Source organism: Bombina bombina, chromosome 2, assembly GCF_027579735.1.
Source record: "Bombina bombina isolate aBomBom1 chromosome 2, aBomBom1.pri, whole genome shotgun sequence".
Classification (NCBI taxonomy): Eukaryota; Metazoa; Chordata; class Amphibia; order Anura; family Bombinatoridae; genus Bombina; species Bombina bombina.
Genome location: NC_069500.1, coordinates 1,221,954,456 through 1,221,976,117, shown reverse-complemented (window position 1 = coordinate 1,221,976,117; position 21,662 = coordinate 1,221,954,456). Strand labels below are relative to the sequence as shown.

At 37.3% G+C, this 21,662-nt stretch overlaps 2 protein-coding genes across 6 annotated transcripts in view; one reads left to right on the top strand and one right to left on the bottom strand.

Annotated features, from left to right (window-relative positions):
* The window catches only part of SCFD2 (sec1 family domain containing 2), a 1,435,497-nt gene extending 1,419,767 nt beyond the window's left edge, over positions 1 to 15,730 (bottom strand). For both annotated transcript variants that reach the window (XM_053703972.1, XM_053703973.1), the window contains exon 1: positions 14,880 to 15,730. In XM_053703972.1, the coding sequence (XP_053559947.1) occupies positions 14,880 to 15,660 (781 nt within the window). In that variant the 5' untranslated portion in view covers positions 15,661 to 15,730. The remainder of the gene's footprint in view (positions 1 to 14,879) is intronic.
* Positions 15,731 to 16,215: 485 nt separating this feature from the next.
* FIP1L1 (factor interacting with PAPOLA and CPSF1) overlaps positions 16,216 to 21,662 on the top strand; it is a 259,017-nt gene continuing 253,570 nt past the window's right edge. For 2 of the 4 annotated variants that reach the window (XM_053703970.1, XM_053703971.1), the window contains exons 1-2: positions 16,216 to 16,425; positions 20,515 to 20,563. In XM_053703970.1, coding sequence (XP_053559945.1) covers positions 16,251 to 16,425; positions 20,515 to 20,563 — 224 coding nt within the window. In that variant the 5' untranslated portion in view covers positions 16,216 to 16,250. The remainder of the gene's footprint in view (positions 16,426 to 20,514; positions 20,564 to 21,662) is intronic. The other 2 variants (XM_053703969.1, XM_053703968.1) reach the window with 1 other exon arrangement.

Sequence of the window (21,662 nt, the reverse complement as noted above, 5' to 3'; positions counted from 1 at the left end):
CTACTTCATGTGTGCCATATAGATAACATTGTGCTCACTCTCGTGGAGAATAATGGTTATACAAGAACCAGCACTGACTGGCTAAAATGAAAGATTGTAAAAATCCCTGAGCTAATGGGCAGTACGCAGGGGCTTAGATACAGGTAATCATAGAGGTAAAAGGTATATTAAAATAACAGTGTTGGTTATGCAAAACTGGGGAATAGGTAATAAAGGGGTTATCTTTCTTTTTAAACAATATTTTTCAAGTAGACTGTTCCTTTAAATGAAGGAGTGACCACCACTAATAATAAATACTGTTTGGTTCCAGGGCTATTACCTGCACTACAGAAGACCACATTATTATCATTTTTAAACTACAACTGTGAATGTATTTGAGCATACAATAAAATTATTTTGGAGTAAAAGTGTCAAATGCCTACAATTGAGGCTCTCATCGGGTGCTCTCTCTCCTTGAGGAAAAAAATAAAATCAAACTAAACGGAGCTTAATGAGCTTATGAAGAGAAACCCTGACATACTAGCATGTTTGTGACTCTCAGGTAATAGTGTTGGGCACCCATGCATATAGGTTGGCATTTGCAGTGTTCTCACAAACTTTACCATGTTTGGCTTTTCCTTCCCTTGTGTCTTCTTTGCTTCTCTCCCTTTGTCATGTGTGTGTGGTGAAATCAAAGACTTTTAGGTAAAAACACACTTACACATAAAGGTTTCCAAAACTATACATTCTTATTTACATTCTTACATTCTTATTCTTATTTACAAACTTGTTATTATAGAGTGATATAAGTATGTGGAGGCAGAACCCTAATCTTTGATGACTTGAAGTGTCTCTCCTCCCATGTACCACATCTCCCACTCCATTTTAAATTGCTTCTGTGGTTTTCATTCCAAAAAAGATATTCTTTGGAACAATTGGTATGTGCTGTCGTATGACAATACTTTGGGATTTAGTGACATGCAAGCACCTAGGATAGGATTTAGAATGCAGAGATCTCTCCAGGGTATGCTGCTGTGCCCTGATGATAAACTGAGCTATACTTGTTCTACATGGTTAAAACAGCCTACGAATGGCTGCTATCAGTGGTAGTGGCTGCACCCATTGCAATGGCTTAGCACAGAATAAATATTTAATTTATCTACATATTAAAGGGATACTAAACCCATTTTTTTTCTTTCATGATCCAGATAGAGCATGCAATTTTAAGCAACTTTCTAATTTACTCCTACTATCTTTTTTTCTTCGTTCTCTTGCTATCTTTATTTAAAAAGCAGTAATTTAAAGCTTAGAAGCCAGCCCATTTTAGGTTCAGCACCCTGGATAGCGCTTGCTTATTGGTGGCTACATTTAGCAAACTAATAAGCAAGAATAACCCAGGTTCTCAACCAAAAATGGGCCGGCTCTTAAGCTTTACATTCCTGCTTTCTAAATAAAGATAGCAAGAGAACAAAGAAAAATTGATAATAGGAGTAAATTAGAAAGTTGCTTAAAATTGCATGCTCTATCCGAATCATTAAAGGATTCCAAAAGTTTACTTTTTAAAGCGGTATTAGATAATCACATTCGTAGCACCAAAGTTACTATTTTAGCACTTACCTACTTATACACGAAAACAAAGTCTCCAAAACTAATAAAAACATAATTTATGTAAGAACTTACCTGATAAATTCATTTCTTTCATATTAGCAAGAGTCCATGAGCTAGTGACGTATGGGATATACATTCCTACCAGGAGGGGCAAAGTTTCCCAAACCTTAAAATGCCTATAAATACACCCCTCACCACACCCACAATTCAGTTTAACGAATAGCCAAGAAGTGGGGTGATAAGAAAAAAGTGTGAAAGCATATAAAATAAGGAATTGGAATAATTGTGCTTTATACAAAAAAATCATAACCACCACAAAAAAGGGCGGGCCTCATGGACTCTTGCTAATATGAAAGAAATGAATTTATCAGGTAAGTTCTTACATAAATTATGTTTTCTTTCATGTAATTAGCAAGAGTCCATGAGCTAGTGACGTATGGGATAATGACTACCCAAGATGTGGATCTTTCCACACAAGAGTCACTAGAGAGGGAGGGATAAAATAAAGACAGCCAATTCCTGCTGAAAATAATCCACACCCAGAATAAAATTTTAATGAAAAAACATAAGCAGAAGATTCAAACTGAAACCACTGCCTGAAGCACGTTTCTACCAAAAACTGCTTCAGAAGAAGAAAACACATCAAAATGGTAGAATTTAGTAAAAGTATGCAAAGAGGACCAAGTTGCTGTTTTGCAAATCTGATCAACCGAAGCTTCATTCTTAAACGCCCAGGAAGTAGAAACTGACCTAGTAGAATGAGCTGTAATCCTTTGAGGCGGAGTGTTACCCGACTCAACATAGGCATGATGAAATAAAGATTTCAACCAAGATGCCAAAGAAATGGCAGAAGCTTTCTGGTCTTTTCTAGAACCGGAAAAGATGACAAATAGACTAGAAGTCTTTCGGAAAGACTTAGTAGCTTCAACATAATAATACAAAGCTCTAACAGCATCCAAAAAATGCAATGATTTCTCCTTAGAATTCATAGGATTAGGACATAATGAAGGAACCACAATTTCTCTACTAATGTTGTTAGAATTCACAACCTTAGGTAAAAAATTCAAAAGAAGTTAGCAGCACCGCCTTATCCTGATGCAAAATCAGAAAAGGAGACTCACAAAAAAGAGTAGATAATTCAGAGATTCTTCTGGCAGAAGAGATGGCCAAAAGAAACAAAACTTTCCAAGAAAGTAATATAACGACCAAAGAATGCATGGGTTCAAAAGGAGAAGCTTGAAGAGCCCCCAGAACCAAATTCAAACTCCAAAGAGGAGAAATTGACTTAATGACAGGTTTTATACGAACCAAAGCTTGTACAAAACAATGAATATCAGGAAGATTAGCAATCCTTCTATGAAAAAGAACAGAAAGAGCAGAGATTTGTCTTTCAAGAAACTTGCGGACAAACCTTTATCTAAACCATCCTGAAGAAATATAAGTCTTCCAGACTCTATAATATATCTCTCTAGATACAGATTTACGAGCCTGTCACATAGTATCAATCACAGAGTCAGAGAAACCTCTTTGACCAAGAATCAAGCGTTCAAACTCCACACCTTAAAATTAAGGTTTTGAGATCCTGATGGAAAAAAGAACCTTGAGACAGAAAGACTGATCTTAACGGAAGAGTCCACAGCTGGCAAGAGGCCATCCGGACAAGATCCGCATACCAAAACCTGTGAGGCCATGCTGGAGCTACCAGCAGGACAAACGAGCATTCCTTTAGAATATTAAGAATACCCTTGGAAGAAGAACTAGAGGCGGAAAGATATAGGCAGGATGACACTTGTAAGGAAGAGATAATGCATCCACTGCCTCCGCCCGAGGATCCCTGGATCCGGACAGATACCAGGGAAGTTTCTTGTTTAGATGAGAAGCCATCAGATCTATTTCTGAGAGTTCCCACATTTGAACAATCTGAGGAAATACCTCTGGGTGAAGACCATTCGCCCAGGTGCAACGTTTGGCGACTGAGATAATCCGCTTTCCAATTGTCCATACCTGGGATATGAACCGCAGAGATTAGACAGGAGCTGGATTCCGCCCAAACCAAAATTCGAGATACTTCTTTCATAGCCAGAGGACTGTGAGTCCCTCCTTGATGATTGATGTATGCCACAGTTGTGACATTGTCTATCTGAAAACAAATGAACAACTCTCTCTTCAGAAGAGGCCAAGACTGAAGAGCTCTGAAATTGCACGCAGTTCCAAATATTGATCGGAAATCTCACCTCCTGAGATTCCCAAACCCCTTGTGCCGTCAGATACCCCCACACAGCTCCCCAACCTGTAAGACTTGCATCTGTTGAGATTATAGTCCAGGTCGGAAGAACAAAGAAGCCCCCTGAACTAAACGATGGTGATCTGCCCACCATGTCAGAGAGTGTCGTATAATCGGTTTAAAGATATTAATTGAGATATCTTTGAGTAATCCCTGCACCATTGGTTCAGCATACAGAGCTGAAGAGGTCGCATGTGAAAACGAGCAAAGGAGATCGCATTTGATGCGGCAGTCCTAAGACCTAAAATTTCCATGCATAAGGCTACCAAAGGGAATGATTGTGACTGAAGGTTTTGACAAGCTGATATCAATGTTAAACTTCTCTTGTCTGACAAGGACAGAGTCATAGACACTGAATCTATTCTAGAAACCTAAAAAGGTTACACTTGTCTGAGGAATCAATGAACTGATTGGTAAATTGATCCTCCAACCATGAACTTGAAGAAACAACACAAGTCGATTCGTATGAGATTCTTCGAAAATGAGAAGACTGAGCAAGTACCCAGATATTGTCCAATAAGGAAATACCAAAAAACCCTGTTCTCTGATTACAGAAAGAAGGGCACCGAGAACCTTTGAAAAAAATTCTTGGAACTGAGGCTAGGCCAAACGGTAGAGCCACAAAACTGGTAATGCTTGTCTAAAAAGAGAATCTCAGACACAAAAAGTGATCTGGATGAATCGGAATATGTAGATACACATCCTGTAAATCTATTGTAGACATATAATGCCCTTGCTAAACAAAAGGCAGGACAGTCCTACAGTAACCATCTTGAATGTTGGTATCCTTACATAACGATTCAATATTGATAGATCCGAAACTGGTCTGAAGGAATTGACCTTCTTTAGTACAATGAAGAGATAAAATAAAACCCCAGCCCCTGTTCCAGAACTGGAACTGGCATAATTACTCCAGCCAACTCTAAATCTGAAACATATTTCAGAAATGCTGAGCCTTTGCTGTGTTAACTGGGACACGGGAAAGAAAAAAATCTCTTAGCAGGAGGCCTTAACTGAAGCCAATTCTGTACCTTTCTGAAACAATGTTCTGAAACCAGAAATTGAGAACGGAATTGATCAAAATTTCTTTGAAGAAAACGTAATCTGCCTCATACCAGCTGAGCTGGAATAAGGTCCACACCTTCATGGGTACTTAGGAGCTGGCTATAGGTTTTCTAAAAGGCTTGGATATATTCCAAACTGGAAATAGTTTCCAAACTGAATACCGCTCCTGAGAATGAAGGATCAGGCTTTTGTTCCTTATTGTGAGGAAAGGAACGAAATGATCATTAGACCTAAATTTACCTTAGATTTTTTATCCTTTGGTAAAAAAGTTCCCTTCCTTCCAGAAACAGTTGAAATAATAATTTATTACCCTGGAAAGAAAGGGAAAGCAAAGTTGACTTAGAAGACATATCAGTATTCCAAGTTTAATCCATAAAGCTGTTCTAGCTAAAATAGCTAGAGACATATACCTGACATCAACTCTAATGATATCAAAAGATGGTATCACCAATAAAATTATTAGCATGTTATAGAATAATAATAATGCTATAAAATTATGATCTGTTACTTGTTGCGCTAAAGCTTCTAACCAAAAAGTTGAAGCTGCAGCAACATCCGCTAAAAATATAGCAAGTCTAAGAAGATTACCTGAACATAAGTAAGCTTTTCTTAGAAAGGATTCAATTTTTCCTATCTAAAGGATCCTTAAATGAATTACTATCTGCCGTAGGAATAGTAGCACATTTAGCAGGAGTAGAGACAGCCCCATAACCTTAGGGATTTTGTCCCAAAAAAACTCTAATCTGTCAGATGGCACAGGATATAATTGCTTAAACGTTTAGAAGGAGTAAAAGAATTACCCAAATTATTCCATTCCCTGGAAATTACTTCAGAAATAGCATCAGGGAGATTAAACACTTCTGGAATAACTACAGGAGATTTAAAAACCTTATTTAAACGTTTAGATTTAGAATCAAGAGGACCAGAATCCTCTATTTCTAATGCAATTAATAATTCTTTAAATAAACAACGAATAAATTCCATCTTGAACAAATACAAAGATTTATCAGCATCAACCTCTGAGACAGAAACCTCTGAACCAGAAGAACCATTATCAGTATCAGAATGATGATGTTCATTTAAAAATTCATCTGAAAAAAGAGAAGTTTTAAAAGACTTTTATGTAAACTAGAAGGAGAAATAACAGACATAGCCTTCTTAATGGATTTAAAAAATAAAATCTCTTATGTTTATCAGGAACACTCTGAAAATTAGATGTTGACGGAACAGCAACAGGTAATGTAACAGTACTAAAGGAAATTTTATCTGCATTAATAAGTTTGTCATGACATGCAATACAAACAACAGCTGGAGAAACAGATACCAAAAATTATAGCAGATACACTTAGCTTGGTAGCTCCAGCAGTAGACAGCGATTTTCCTGTAGTATCTTCTGACTCAGATGCAACGTGAGACATCTTGCAATATGTAAGAGAAAAAACAACATATAAAGCAAAATTGATCAAATTCCTTAAATGACAGTTTCAGGAATGGGAAAAAATGCCAAAGAACAAGCTTCTAGCAACCAGAAGCACTGAAAAAATAAGACTTAAATAATGTGGAGACAAAAGCGACGCCCTTATTTTTTAGCGCCAAATAAGACGCCCACATTATTTGGCGCCTAAATGCTTTTGGCGCCAAAAATGACGCCACATCCGGAACGCCGACATTTTTGGTGCAAAATAACGTCAAAAAATGACGCAACTTCCGGCGACACGTATGACGCCGGAAACGGAAAATAATTTTTGCGCCAAAAAAGTCTGCGCCAAGAATGACGCAATAAAATGAAGCATTTTCAGCCCCCGCGAGCCTAACAGCCCACAGGAAAAAAAGAGTCAAATTTTTGAAGGTAAGAAAAAAATGATTAATTCAAATGCATTATCCCAAATATGAAACTGACTGTCTGAAAATAAGGAAAGTTGAACATTCTGAGTCAAGGCAAATAAATGTTTGAATACATATATTTAGAACTTTATAAACAAAGTGCCCAACCATAGCTTAGAGTGTCACAGAAAATAAGATTTACTTACCCCAGGACACTCATCTACATGTTTGTAGAAAGCCAAACCAGTACTGAAACGAGAATCAGCAGAGGTAATGGTATATATAAGAGTATATCGTCGATCTGAAAAGGGAGGTAAGAGATGAATCTCTACGACCGATAACAGAGAACCTATGAAATAGACCCCGTAGAAGGAGATCACTGCATTCAAATAGGCAATACTCTCCTCACATCCCTCTGACATTCACTGCACGCTGAGAGGAAAACCGGGCTCCAACTTGCTGCGGAGCGCATATCAACGTAGAATCTAGCACAAACTTACTTCACCACCTCCATCGGAGGCAAAGTTTGTAAAACTGAATTGTGGGTGTGGTGAGGGGTGTATTTATAGGCATTTTAAGGTTTGGGAAACTTTGCCCCTCCTGGTAGGAATGTATATCCCATACGTCACTAGCTCATGGACTCTTGCTAATTACATGAAAGAAATTATATTTTATATTGCGATTCTGATGTCACTGAAGCCAAACCCCCTATTATGGGCCTTTCACTACCCAAACGAATGTTCAATCACAATATATTTTCACGCATATCATTATAAGCCCATTTCGTCACTGTGCGCATGCGCACTGCATTGAGGTAACTATGTCCAATCACGATATATTTTCACGCATAACATTATATGCCCATTTCGTCACTGTGCGCATGCGCACTGCATTGAGGTAACTATGTCCAATCACGATATATTTTCACGCATAACATTATATGCCCATTTCGTCACTGTGCGCATGAGCACTGCGTTTCAGTAACTTGCGCATGTGCAGAATGTACCTTTGAGACTGCACTTGATGTATAGAAGGAGAGTGACATATCATATGACGATTTCATAAGATCGCGCATGCGCATTACTGATGAATACCGACATTTTGATAACAAGTTATCGTAGCTGATTCGTGGATGCTAAAAAAACAGAGCGGTGGGTTTGGAAAACAATAACATTTTACAAAAGCATATCTCAATAACGGTAATAATATGACACAGTAAGCGCTTTACATATGTAATTGTTAAATATGAATATATTGATTGAAGAAGAGTTGTTTTCTGCCTTTAGTGTCCCTTTAAAGAAAACATTTGGGTTTAGTGTCCCTTTAATTAACATTTTTTTATTAGATTCAGGGTTACATACATCACTAAAATTATTGTTTGTTTGGTACACTGCAATTGTAGAAAATATTGTGTGTGCAAAATGAATGATGGCCTTTGAACGAGAATGACTTAATCACTGTGCAGCTATAACATCGGAAGATTCAGATATGCCAGTTTGGGCATACAGTGGCTGATTTACATTATATTATTGTAGATCATGTGTCTAATCTGCCTAGTGGTGGTGATAGAGCAAAGCTCTTTTTACAAAGGGAGTCTAAATGGATCTATCAATGAGATTGATTGGTACTTAGGGGATTAAATACACATTTTGATCTGCAGTGTTTTTTGTAATGTATCTTGTTCTGCAGGGTTGAGAGGAACAAAGTGTATACTTATGCAGTTGGATAGTGGAGATATGCTATGTTTCCATCAGTGTATTTACTTAATTTATCAGGATGTGTTAGTATTAGGAGGGTTCACTGCTGTGTATATTCTATGCCAGGTGGGTGGCATGGTATTGGTCTGACAGGGCATCCACAACACCCAATGTGCATGCAAAACTGCGCATTCGGGATGCTGAAGAATTACCAGCACGACGATCACCTGGTTACACAGCGATGTAGGAACTATTTATGGGGGTAAGTTGTATGTAACTGTTTTTAGTTCTGCACCTGTCAAATAATAAACATGTTAAGCAGTGTTCTCAAACACAAGATGAAGCAGACAGTCCATAGAATTTAGTAAAAAGAATCCACCAGAACATGATAAAAACAAGTAAGTGGGTAGGAAACACGGTCGTATGCGTTTCAGCAGTGTTCTCCACATAACATTTTCTCAGCCAGATGGCACTACATTGCAATACAGTATTTTAACATTTACTGTAATTTAGAGAGGTTACTTAAAGGGACAGTATACTTGAAAATGTGTATTGTTTAAAAAGATAGATAATCCCTTTTGACAGTTTTGTATAACCAACACTGTTATGTTAATACACTTTTTACCTTTGTGATTACCTTGTATCTATGCCTCTGCAGACTACTCCCTTATCTAAGTTCTTTTGACAGACTTGCATTTTAGCCAATGTTGTTACCTATATGACACACATGAACTAGCACTGTCTAAATGTGAAAAACTGTCAAAATGCACCGAGATAAGAGGCAGCCTTCAAAGGCTTATAAATTAGCATATGAGCCTGTCTAGATTTAGCTTTCAAGAAAGAGTACCAAGAGAACAAAGAAATGGGATAATAAAAGTAAGCTTGAAAGCTGTATAAAATCACACGCCCAATCTGAATCATGAACGTCAAATTTTGACTTGAAAGTCTATTAAAGCTATACAAAGCATTTCATTATTTAACAAATTGTTTTAATAATAATGTGTGCAACAAACGTCATTTAGAAAGTTAATATTGGCTAATTTTAATTTAATATTAGCTTACATTTTAGCAGGGCTATCCATAAAATCAGCTGGGTGGTGTGCCCATTAAATAGGTCAGGAGTACACTGTTAAGCGTAAAATGCAATATGTAACAATTATTGTGTATTACTAATGTCAAATTTATATATAAAACGTAACAACCTAAATAGAGAGTGCTGTGCTTTAAATCCAGTGAGTGCATATTCTTAATTATATATATATATATATATATATATATATATATATATATATATATATATATATATATATATATATATATATATATACCTAAATTACACAAATTACAAAATTCCCATCTTCGCATCAAAAAAAAATTGCACGCTGACCGCAGTCCACTCTTTTAAATATTTAGGTATGTTGTTAGACCCCAATCTATCTTTTGGCCTCCACATAGAAAAACTTGCATCTAAACTTTATCCAAAACTAGGTGCCCTGTACAGAAACAAATCCTGCCTCAGCCCTACAGTAAAGGAAAAGATTGTACAGCAAATGCTGATGCCTATCATGGATTACGGGGACGTAGTATATGCACCTGCACCGCAAACTCACCTTAATAAACTTAATACATTGTATAACTCGTTCTGCTGCTTTGTGCTACAATGCAACTACAGGACCCACCATTGTGACATGCTAAAAGAACTAAACTGGCTGTCGCTGGAATCCAGACGCACCCTCCATCTTTCCTGCCTTGTGTTTATTATTATCATCAGGTATTTGTAAAGCGCCAACAAATTGCGCAGCGCTGATTAAGAGCCTTTCTGGGAAGCTCCCACCCTACCTGAGCAGAATGCTCTCCCCTACTATTCCCACCTCCTATAACCTCCGATCCAATAACAGCACATTATTTAGCTTGCCTCAATACAAAAAGAAGGCAGCTCGATCCTCCTTTTCCTACAGAGCACCACAATTATGGAATGACATCCCTCACACTTTAAAAACTTCTCCAAGCCTAATATCCTTTAAGAGATCCCTCTCTACATATTTCAAAACATATATATATATATATATATATATATATACACACACACACACACACATAAAAAAGTCCAGCACTCGCTCACAGCTAAGAATAAAAGCAAAACTGGAATAGTTACCGCATTTGGCCAAATGGGACAAGCTCAGGCACCACGTCAAGGTCTCTTCCTAGTGCCCGAGTCCATAATACAGCCACACAACAGCAGCCACACACACAAATGCAGGCTAATAAACAAACTGGGAACAAGTCAGGGTTCACAGAGTTATGTAATCACTCCGGGCGTAAGCAAAGTTTAGGAGTGGAACAGCACATCCAGACTGGACCGGGTACACATCCCATGACCCACAAATAGGCTCAGCTTTGGTTGCTATCGCACTCACATAAAGCTACATCTACTTGCAGAGTCACAGGCAGTTAACCCCGGGCCTGCCTGGGTGCAGATCCAAAAGGTGAATTACAGAAACAAACACTGTTACACACATAAAAAAGTCCAGCACTCACTCACAGCTAAGAATAAAAGCAAAACTGGAAGAGTTAGTTACCGCATTTGGCCAAATGGGACAAGTTAGGCACCACGTCAAGGTCTCTTCCTAGTGCCAGAGTCCCTAATACAGCCACACAAACAAATTCACCCTTTGGACCTGCACCCAGGCAGGCCCGGGGTTAACTGCCTGTGACTCTGCAAGTAGATGTAGCTTTATGTGAGTGCGACCTTGGGGAATGAGGTCTACAAGGTGGAGGCAAAAAAAAGATAGTGAAGATGGGGGAATTACAGTGCATGCTATATATGTTTGATGCGGTGGCTACGCACTCTGAAGGGATTTATGATCATACATCAGACTTTACCCATAGCCGCTTGGGGAAAACCCATTTACCGGGGTAATCCTAGGATTACCCAATATCTGACTTTACCCACAATATATTATATATAGTATATAAGACTAGTAAGGCTGCTGCATAGTAAAATGTTTTTGTGAGCAAACCAAACAAGAACTAATCATTTTTACAGAGCTAAATGTGTAGCAGTTTTCATAAAATCTTGTGCAAAAACAGACCAGGGTGGTTGTGCTTGCTTCAGGATGTGAGCCGATCTTCAGTTTTTACTTTTTCTACTTCATGGCAAGTATAGATTACAGAAATGCAATGCCCCAGTATTTCTGAGTAAAGTTCAACAAGAGAAACTTGATTTGATTAAAGAACCAAGTGACTTGTTTAATTACAAATATGGTCAGTTTTCCATAATGCTTTTTAAAGTGCATACTCAGATATTTGGTTCGGCTTTTAAAAGGACATAACATACAATCTGAAACAGCTTTCCATTCAAACCCAATTATCTAATTTGAGCCATTCTCTTGGCATCCTTTGTTGAAAGAATGCCTACGTAGGCTCAGGAGCAGCAATGCATTACTGGGAGCTAGTTGCCAATTGGTGGCTGCACATATATACATCTTTTTGGCTCAGCCAATGTGCTTAACCGTCTCCCAGTAGTGCATTGCTATTCCTTTAACAAAGGATAGTAATAGAATGATGCAAATTGAATAATAGAAGTAATTTGGAAAGTTGTACACAACTTAAGGTATTGATCTTGGCCCATTTTGGTATATTTCATGCCACCATTTCACCGCCAAATGCGATCATAAAAAAAAATAAAAAAATCATTAAAAGGGACACTGAACCCAATTTTTTTTTCTTTGTGATTCATATAGAGCATGTAATTTTAAGCAACTTTCTAATTTACTCCTATTATCATTTTTTCTTCGTTCTCTTGCTATCTTTATTTGAAAAAGGCATCTAAGTTTTTTGTTTGGTTCAGACCTCTGGACAGCACTTTTTTATTGGTGGATGAATTTATCCACCAATCATCAAGGACAACCCAGGTTGTTCCCCAAAAATGGGCCAGCATCTAAACTTACATTCTTGTATTTCAAATAAAGATACCAAGAGAATGAAGAAAATTTGATAATAGGAGTAAATTAGAAAGTTGCTTAAAATTTCATGCTCTGAATCACGAAAGAAAAAAAAATTGGGTTCTGTGTCCCTTTAACTTTTTCAGAAACTTTGGGTTTCTCACTGAAATTATTTACATGCTGCTTGTGCAATCATGACACAAATTATTGTAAAAGCTTTTTCTAAAATCCTGTTTGTGCAGAAATAGACATGCATGGCTTTGCCATTGTTTTTTGGTAATTAGAAAGCCGCTAACTGCAGCTCTGCACAACACTTCTATTATGTACAGCAGTGAAGGGGTTAATCTGGTAGCTTTTAAGGTTAATTTTAGCTGTAGTGGAGATATTACCCTCCCTCCCCGCTCTCTCCCCCACTCTCATCCCCACCATCTTAGGTACTGGCAGACAGTCTGCCAGTATGCAGTTTAAGTTGTTGTTTTTTTCCTGCAGTATAGTGATCCTCCTCAACCCTCCCACCTCCCTGATCCCTCCCACTAATGGCAGCTACCTTTGGTACAGGCAGCTGTCAGTCAGTACCTAATTTATAGATATATTTTTAGTATATGTTTTCAATTTTGTTTTCTGTAGTGTAGTGGTCCCTATCCCTCCCTCTACCTTCAATTTTATTTTTTCTGCAGCATAGGGCCCCTTGCACTCCCTCCCACCTGACTCCCTCACCTACCGCCAGCACTGAAGGAGATAGTTACAGACAGTGACACAGACCATGTCACGGTCTGTAACGATATGGCAATCTAAAGTCATATTGTAACGGAGTACCTATTGTCCTCTGTTACCATATCAGGACAGATTCCCTGCAGCTCTCAGCTGTCACTTTACAGTCGAGACTGCTGAGCTTCCTGAAGCTGGGACATATATATTTATTATGCTGTACAATGGTCAATGTTCTGCATGACGTATATATATATATATATATATATATATATATATATATATATATATATATATATATATATATATATATATATATATATACACACACACACATACATATATACATATACATACATACGACACTTTGGCTTAAGGGGTTAAAGAGGAGTTGACAAATGCAGTTGTCAGCCAAAGCTGTTTGTACATAAACAGAAGGTAGTATAATACACTATCTTTAAAAATATAATTTAAGATGTGGATTTATTACTGGAGGGGGAAAATAAAGAAATTACATAATCTTGTGATAAACATAGATGACAGCATATTAGGACCAAAACACTGTTTCAGTATTTCTATATTTCCTTTTCAAGTATAGCCTTCTGTATATCCCAAGCAGTTTTGATTAACTTTGCAATAAATTAAAATACCACCTGAGAATGCACTTGGCACCCTTCCCCCACACATATATCATCTGCATTAGGAGGAGCCAATACTCACTTGTCACTAGAGCAGTAGACAAAGTTGGCCCCTGTCAGATTTTAAAGGGACAGTCAAGTAAAAATTAAACTTTCATGATTCAGATAGAGCACACAATTTTTAACAACTTTCCAATTACCTCCATTATCTAAATGTGCACAATCTTTTTGTATGCACACTTTCTGGAGCACCAGATCCTACTAAGCATGTGCAAGATTCACAGGATATACTATTATTACTATATGCATTTTGTGATTGGCTGATGACTGTCACATGATGCATTAATGGACATTTGTCAGGAAAAAAAATATTACTCATTTGAAATTTGCTTGAAGTGATTTTGCAGTCTCTTTATTATGTATTTATTGAGTATGTTATCCAATGCTAGTTTTACAATTTGAGCATCTCTGTTGATGCTAGTTAGGGATAGATTTGTGGAAGCATAAGGTTTAGTTAATGGTTAGGAAATGGGCTAAAATAAATAGAAGTATACTTCAACTTTTTTTAATTCAAAATAAATTAAACATTTTATATTACAATCTCAAAGTCTGTTACTTCCTTTTGAAGTGATTCAACATTTTGTACAATGGACTTCAACTTATTTCCCCACTGATCTAGATGTTCAGGGAATACAGGTAGACAAACAAAATATTCCACAAAATAACCAAAGACAGTACAATAAGTTTATCATGAAAATGGAAAAAAAACAGTCACATTTTGACACCAAGACTTGCAATTTATTAGCATTGCAAGTAACCTTGTTAGCCTGGTTCCCTGTGTATTAAGTGAAGAAACAATTCCTGGGACACAGTAAGTGTTACGCTTCAGTTAGATCTTTAAATCCACCAAATCTCTTTCTAATGACATTTTCAGCATCACTTTTGCTTGCAGGTGGTGCAGGATATATTTTATGTTACTCCTAATCAGTAGTGCAGAGATAATACACATCACCTCACCTACAGTGAATCAGGCTACAATGTGAATATTGACTTTCATTATACAAATTGTTTATCATTATATTGAGGAAACCAATGCAAACATAAAAGTAAAGTCTTAAGATGGTTCCCATACCCGTTAGGTCCAAAGTCCTGTCTATGAAGACTAGTGATGCCTTGCTCTGTGAAGCCTTCCTGCGGTTTTTAGCCTGTGGGTAGCTGGCTAGCTCCCCAGCAATTATTCTGCTCATGTGCCCTACAGAGAAACACTCCTCGCGAACCCCGATGCCCTCCATGAGGTAGTTGAGTCCAGATACCAAATTCTTGATCTGAAGCTGGAGCTCGGGGGTCAGCGATGGTAAATCAACATCACCTAAACCAGCGAACCTCTTCTTTTCCGGGCGGCTCCAGTTGAGGGTCTGCAAGTCTTCAGGTGTTAGCAGGGGGAACAAGGAGGAATAGGCTGGGGCTGTGAGCAGGTGAGGGGCCAGCGGGGCGAGAAGTAACGGAGCCCACATCACTTCAGCAGTGTAGTTCATGTTCCCCATCCACTCGCACAGTCTCTCCTCCAACTGTTCGTGACTGGCACGGCCCTCTGACTCTCCTGGGCTCACGGCGGTCACCAGCACACAGTACTGGAAAGCACTCTGACTCACCACGTCCCGGACCACATCCATCACACGGCCTCTTAGAGGGGAGCTCACCACGAATAAAGCCTTAGGTTGACTGTTAGTTCCAGACTCGAAGCTTGAAAACTCCTTAACGTCCACTGCGCCAGAATTGAGCAGCAGCTCAGCACCACCGCACCAATGTAGGATCTCAGCACACGGCGTGTCAAGGAACACCACCGCTCGCCTAGCTTTAGCTAACACCGGCTCCCACACCTTCAGGCAAAAATCGTGCAACGTCAAAGCCATAGTACAATCTGACAGCCAGTGTCAAGTTGTCAACTAACACACGCTGAAACAGCAACAAGGTCGTGTTAGATGACGTGTCAGCAAGGACGCACACATAAAACGTCACACGGAATGAATCTTGCAATCAATGGAAAGTTTGTGTTGGTCACGTGACATATGTTTACACACTGCTATAAAATATAAATAAATATATTTGTTTTTGTTTTCAAATAGTTGCTGATTCAACGCATGTTTCGAAGTTGTCAGTTACTTGTATCCCACCCTTGTCTTCTGTTTTCCCTTTTTTTCTTACCCTAAAATATTAATAGGAAGAAAAAACATCTCAACAAAGTAAAATTAAATTCACAAGTTTCTTGGTTGTTGATTATTATCAGCATGGTCGGCGACAAAGCCACTTTAGTGGGGCTACTTGTGTTTAAAAGGTTGCGCATTAATATAGAAACTTTGCCCTTATTCAATATGGCAGTCATGTCTAGTCACCGTGACAAAATCTGTGTATTACAATTGGTTTGTAGCAGCTACTGTTCACCATTGCGCATGGCAACTAATTCTCGCGTTGTAAAGGTTCCCTCTCTTACTTGCTAGCAAAGATGTCCGCCAGCGGAGAGCTGGTGGAGCGGATGGTTGTGTCGTCGGATATAAGCAGCTCTGTCGCTGCTGTTCCTTCTACAACGCCCCCCATCGCAGCCGTCACAACACCTGTGCCCCCTTCTAGTACGATAGGTGCAGGAGGCGGTGATGAGGAGGAAGAGTGGCTGTATGGTGGTACGAGTCATGTCGTCTGTCTGTGAGATTGTCACTCCAGTGTTCTCATAAAATGGGCTTCTGGGAAGTGACGTCCATAGTGTTGTGAAGTTATTGGGGAAATACAGGTTATTAGTTTCCCCAAATACACGTTCATATGTAGAGGCCTTTCACAGGAGCAGCCTAACCGTTGTACTGCATCTGTGGAAAGGTGGAGGAGAGCCCTTGTTAATCACAATCGATATTTTGTAAAGCATACATTGGGGTATACACTACACAGTGCACTACATTTGGACTTGATAATGTAATTTATACAGGAGGACACAGTACTTCAACTATATTTTGCCATGGGGGGGGGGGGGGGGGGGGATTACTGAGACATCACTGCATGTCCCTTGAAGTTTCACTATGCTCTCTAGATTTGATTTGTCATTAGGAAAAGCAGGCCCATGTTCAAATTAAAGGGACAGTAAACACCTTGACATTTTAGTATAACATTTTTAGTTATGCATAATGAAACAATTTTGCAATATATCTTCATTATTTATTTTGCCCTTTTAATTTAGCTCTGACTACTGAGCAGTTTCTAATTCTCAGAACTTGAAATGCACCCTGCTGACTTCTCATTACTGGCTTTAACAGATGACCGCAAACCAATGCATTTTATACTAAGGTTATGACTGTGGCTAGATTTGTTGTTTGTGGACTGAAGCTCAGATTGACTTTTCCAAATAGGTGGATTGTGGCTTAAAAATAATTGCCATAAAATGGATGTTAATTTGTTTTAAAACATTGAGACTTGGCTGATGTTATTTTATAGCAGCACAACATAATTGTCTTGTAATTACAAGGTGTTTACTGTCCTCCTGAGTACATCTGTCTTGATATTTTAAGTGATTCTTGCCAATCCATTCTTCATTATCTTAGATTCATTCAGTTTGCTGCAAGCCATATTGTTAAAGGGACATTAAACCCAAACATTTTCTTTAAAGGGACAGTAAACCTTAAAAATGTTATATAATTCTGCACATATTAGCACAAATATTATAAAACATAATTTCCCCTTTGAATTTTTTTAAAATAAATGCTGTTTTACAGACCCGCTCTCTGTGATCTTCTGAGCGGGTCTGTTTTTTTTTTTCAAACAGCGCATCAGGCCAGCTGTACAGTCACAGCCTGACCTGACCACGCCATAGCACTAAGTTCAGCTTGCTCCTGCTGTCTGACAGAGCAGGAGCGAGCTGCACTTAGTGCTATGGCGCGGTCGGGTTGGGCTGTGACTGTACAGCTGGCCAGATGCGCTGTTTGAAAAAAACAGACCCGCTCAGAAGATCACAGAGAGCGGGTCTGTAAAACAGCAGTTTTTTAAAAAAATTCAAAGGGGAAATTATGTTTTATAATATTTGTGCTAATATAATGTTATATAATTCTGCACTATGTGCAGAATTATATAACATTTTTAAGGTTTACTGTCCCTTTAAAGAATTCAGCAATGCACTATTGGTTTATAACTGAACACATGGGTGAGCCAATGACAATCGGTGTGTGTGTGTGTGTGTGTATGTATATATATATATATATATATATATATATATATATATATATATATATATATATATATATATATATATATATATATATACAGCCACCAATCAGCAGCTAGAACCTAGGTTCTTTGCTGCTCCTGAGCTTACCTAAATAAACCTTTCAGCAAAGGATAACAAGAGAAGGAAGCAAAATTAAATAATATAAGTAAATTGGAAAGTTGTTTAAAATGGTATGCTCTGTTTAAATAACACATATCTAATTATGACTTTACTGTCCCTTTAAGTGCATGTCATGAAATTACTCCGGGAGTGGGGGTTAAAAACGTTTTCTTAAAGGGCCAGTCTACTCCAAAATGTATGTTGTCTAAAAAGATAGATAATCCCTTTATTACTCATTCTCCAGTTTTGCACAGCCAACATGGAAATATTAATATACTTTTTACCTCTGTGATAACCCTGTATCTAAGACTTCAGATAGGGAGTGCAATATTAATCAATGTTTCAATTTACTTCTATCATCAAATTTGCTTTGTTCATTTGTTAATCTTTGTTAAAAACTAAACCCTCTGTTTGCTCATATGCTAATTTCGAAGCCCTTGAAGGCTGTCTCTTATTTCAGTGCATTTGACCATTTTTCACAGCCAGACAAAGCTAGTTCTAGAGTGTCGTATAGATAAAAAATTGTGCTCACTCCCCTGGAGTTATTTATGAGTCCGCACTGATTGGCTAAACTGCAAGTCTGTCAAAAGATCTGAAATTAGGGGGCAGCCTGCTAGAAGGTAAAAACAAAGGTAAAAAGTATATTAATATAACTGTGTTGGTTATGCAAACCTGGGGGTAATAAAGGGATTATCTAGCTTTTAAAACCATACAAATTCTGGAGTAGGCTATCCCTTTAAGCAAAGATGTATTTTGTGGAAAACAACATCTGCCAGTGATGATTTCACTTCGTATATAAGGTGGCAAGATGTGATGAGGTAGCCTTTGTAACTTAGGCAATGAAAATATAAATCTAGTTTTGTAGCTTTTATTGAGCCCCGTGCAAGTTTCAGTGAGTGTTGAATTCAGCCATTCATAGCCCGAAGAAGCCAATGCAGTCTTCCTGAAATGTGTATTTATGAAAATTGGTAATCATTATTGGAAGATTGTATGACATCATACACATTGGATTTATTTAGCAACCTAAATGAAATTGCCATTTTATATGCACTCTCACTATTTATTAAATTTGAAATAGTTTGTAATGGTGCAGCGATTTTCATACATATTATTATTTTAACAGAGCTTCCATCACTTTGCTGTGTCCATTATACATGGCAAGGATTCTTTAGAACAGATATCCCAATTTTTTCAATAGACAGAGAATTACTGATTGTTGAAAGATCATCTTTACGTTTCTTCTGGCTTTATGAAAACATTCTTTGTAATCACATTAAAAAAAGTTTATATCTGGTTATTCCAAGTGGAATATTTGATTCTGTAAAAATTACAAAATAATGTAGTTGATGGGCAAGTAGACATGGCAGCAAAAGAATGACCATTGTGCATCACATATATTTTTTTATGTATTACTAATAAATATAAATAAATACATATATATATATATATATATATATATATATATATATATATATATATATATATATATATATAATTTTTTTATGTGTGTTTATGTTTAACAGTTCCATTTAATGGGACAATTAAAATGTCTCTTTAGTACATCATGTGTACTAAAATAAAAAGATTTCCGAGATGCTCATTAGTTGTCATCTCCTTAGGAACACTCTCTACGTCCCTATATACAGATTAGGAAGCAAAACGGGGGCAGAGGATTCAAATACATTTTACAAAAACTTATCGTTTTTTCATTATTATAATATATATTTACTACTGAGATAATTTACCATCACGTTAAAGGGACAGTCAACACCAGCATTTTTGTTGATTAAAAAGATGGATAATCCCTTTATTACCCATTCCCCAGTTTTGCATAACCAACACGATTATATTAATACACTTTTTACCTCTGTGATTACCTTGTATCTAAGCCTCTGCAAACTGCCCCCTTATTTCAGTTCTTTTGACAGATTTTCATTTTAGCCAATAAGTGCTCACTCCTAGTTAACCTCACATGTGTGAGCTCAATGTTAGCTATATAAAATACATGAACTAACGCCATTTAGTGGTGAAAAACCGCCAAATGCTTTCAGATTAGAGGCGGCCTTCAAGGTCTAAGAAATTAGCATATGAACCTCCTAGGTTTAGCTTTGAACTGAGAATACCAAGAGAACAAAGCAAAATTGATGATAAAAGTAAATTGGAAAGTTATTTACATTTTACTTACTCTATCTGAATAATGAAAGTTTTTTGGACTTTATTGTCCCTTTAAGTAACATTTATTCCATGACCTTTCCAGATCTCAAGGCCTGTGGTATTTTGAAAGCATGCAGCATTTGACATTTTACCTTAAATAAACCTAGATATTTGCAAGTTTTCACAGTCTACTAAACAATATAAAAATAATGCACCAGGTAACTTTTGTGTTTACATTTTTTTGTTACAGAAGAAAATGAAGCAGCTGGACCAGATGACGATGAGGAAGATATTACAAGGTGAGTATCCTCTTCTAAAAATATATTGCACAGAGATTGTTATAATCCGTATATTACAAACTGTTAGTTTAAGCCACTTCTTCTCTGGTTTATTTTAAGCCTTATTATTGACACTAATTTAGAATCTACTTTTTGTTTAGTTTTTTTTTACCTGTTTCAAGCTAACATTCAGTGCATCTTTTTATAAGGGCAATACAAATCCTCTTGGATTGTGCAAATCACAGCTGTTATTTTTAGAGGCAGTTATTATCTTTGTTTAGTATATGAGGGCATTGCAATATGGTGTTTTTTTTTTTTTTTTTTTTAATAATTAAAAAAAAAAAAGTGCTATCAAACCCCCCAAGGGAGAACATGCTGTGATCTGAGATGACATCACAGAAAATGCAGCATGTCTGCAGACAGAGCAGGACATATGCAGTAACTGTTAGCACTTTTGCTTTGCAGTGCTGCCCACACCAAGCTGTTTAAACAGCACTGTGCTCTGGCTGTACTATGCAAGTGTTAACACAACACACTGATTGGTGACTGTCTCTCGGGGATTTTTTAAACCCTGCACCCTAACTTTTTGTTGTGAGCAATGCACCCTTTTTATTAATACATTTGTACCTTTTTTAATTATGTGCAAATTATAAACAAAGAAAACAGATTTTATTAAAGACATTTAAAAAACTTAATAAAATGTATTTTTTTTTCTCTGCAGCTAATTTGCTTCAATGTAACTGCCTTATTTAAAATTGATTTAAATTGTAAAATGACCTGCGGAAAAATTTACACTAAAAAAGTCTCATTCCAGAATGTGAAAAAAAGTCCTGTGCTATCAAACCTGTTTTGTTCTTATGCTTGTGGACCATGTCACTGTGCGTCAAAAGAGCGAAGGGAGTTTTCCTTCTCAACCAATGAGACCAACTGTGCACTTCAGCTTATATTTGAATTAAAAGTAAACATTTTTTATATGCTGTAGTTTTCTTGTTTAATTGGGTCAAAGTTGTTGTATGTTGTGGATTGTTTTGCTCACTTTCTTTTATCTTAACAGTATTAAAACCCCACCTTTTGTTTAAATAGTGCTGTTTTATACACAATATAAATGTATCATTTAATA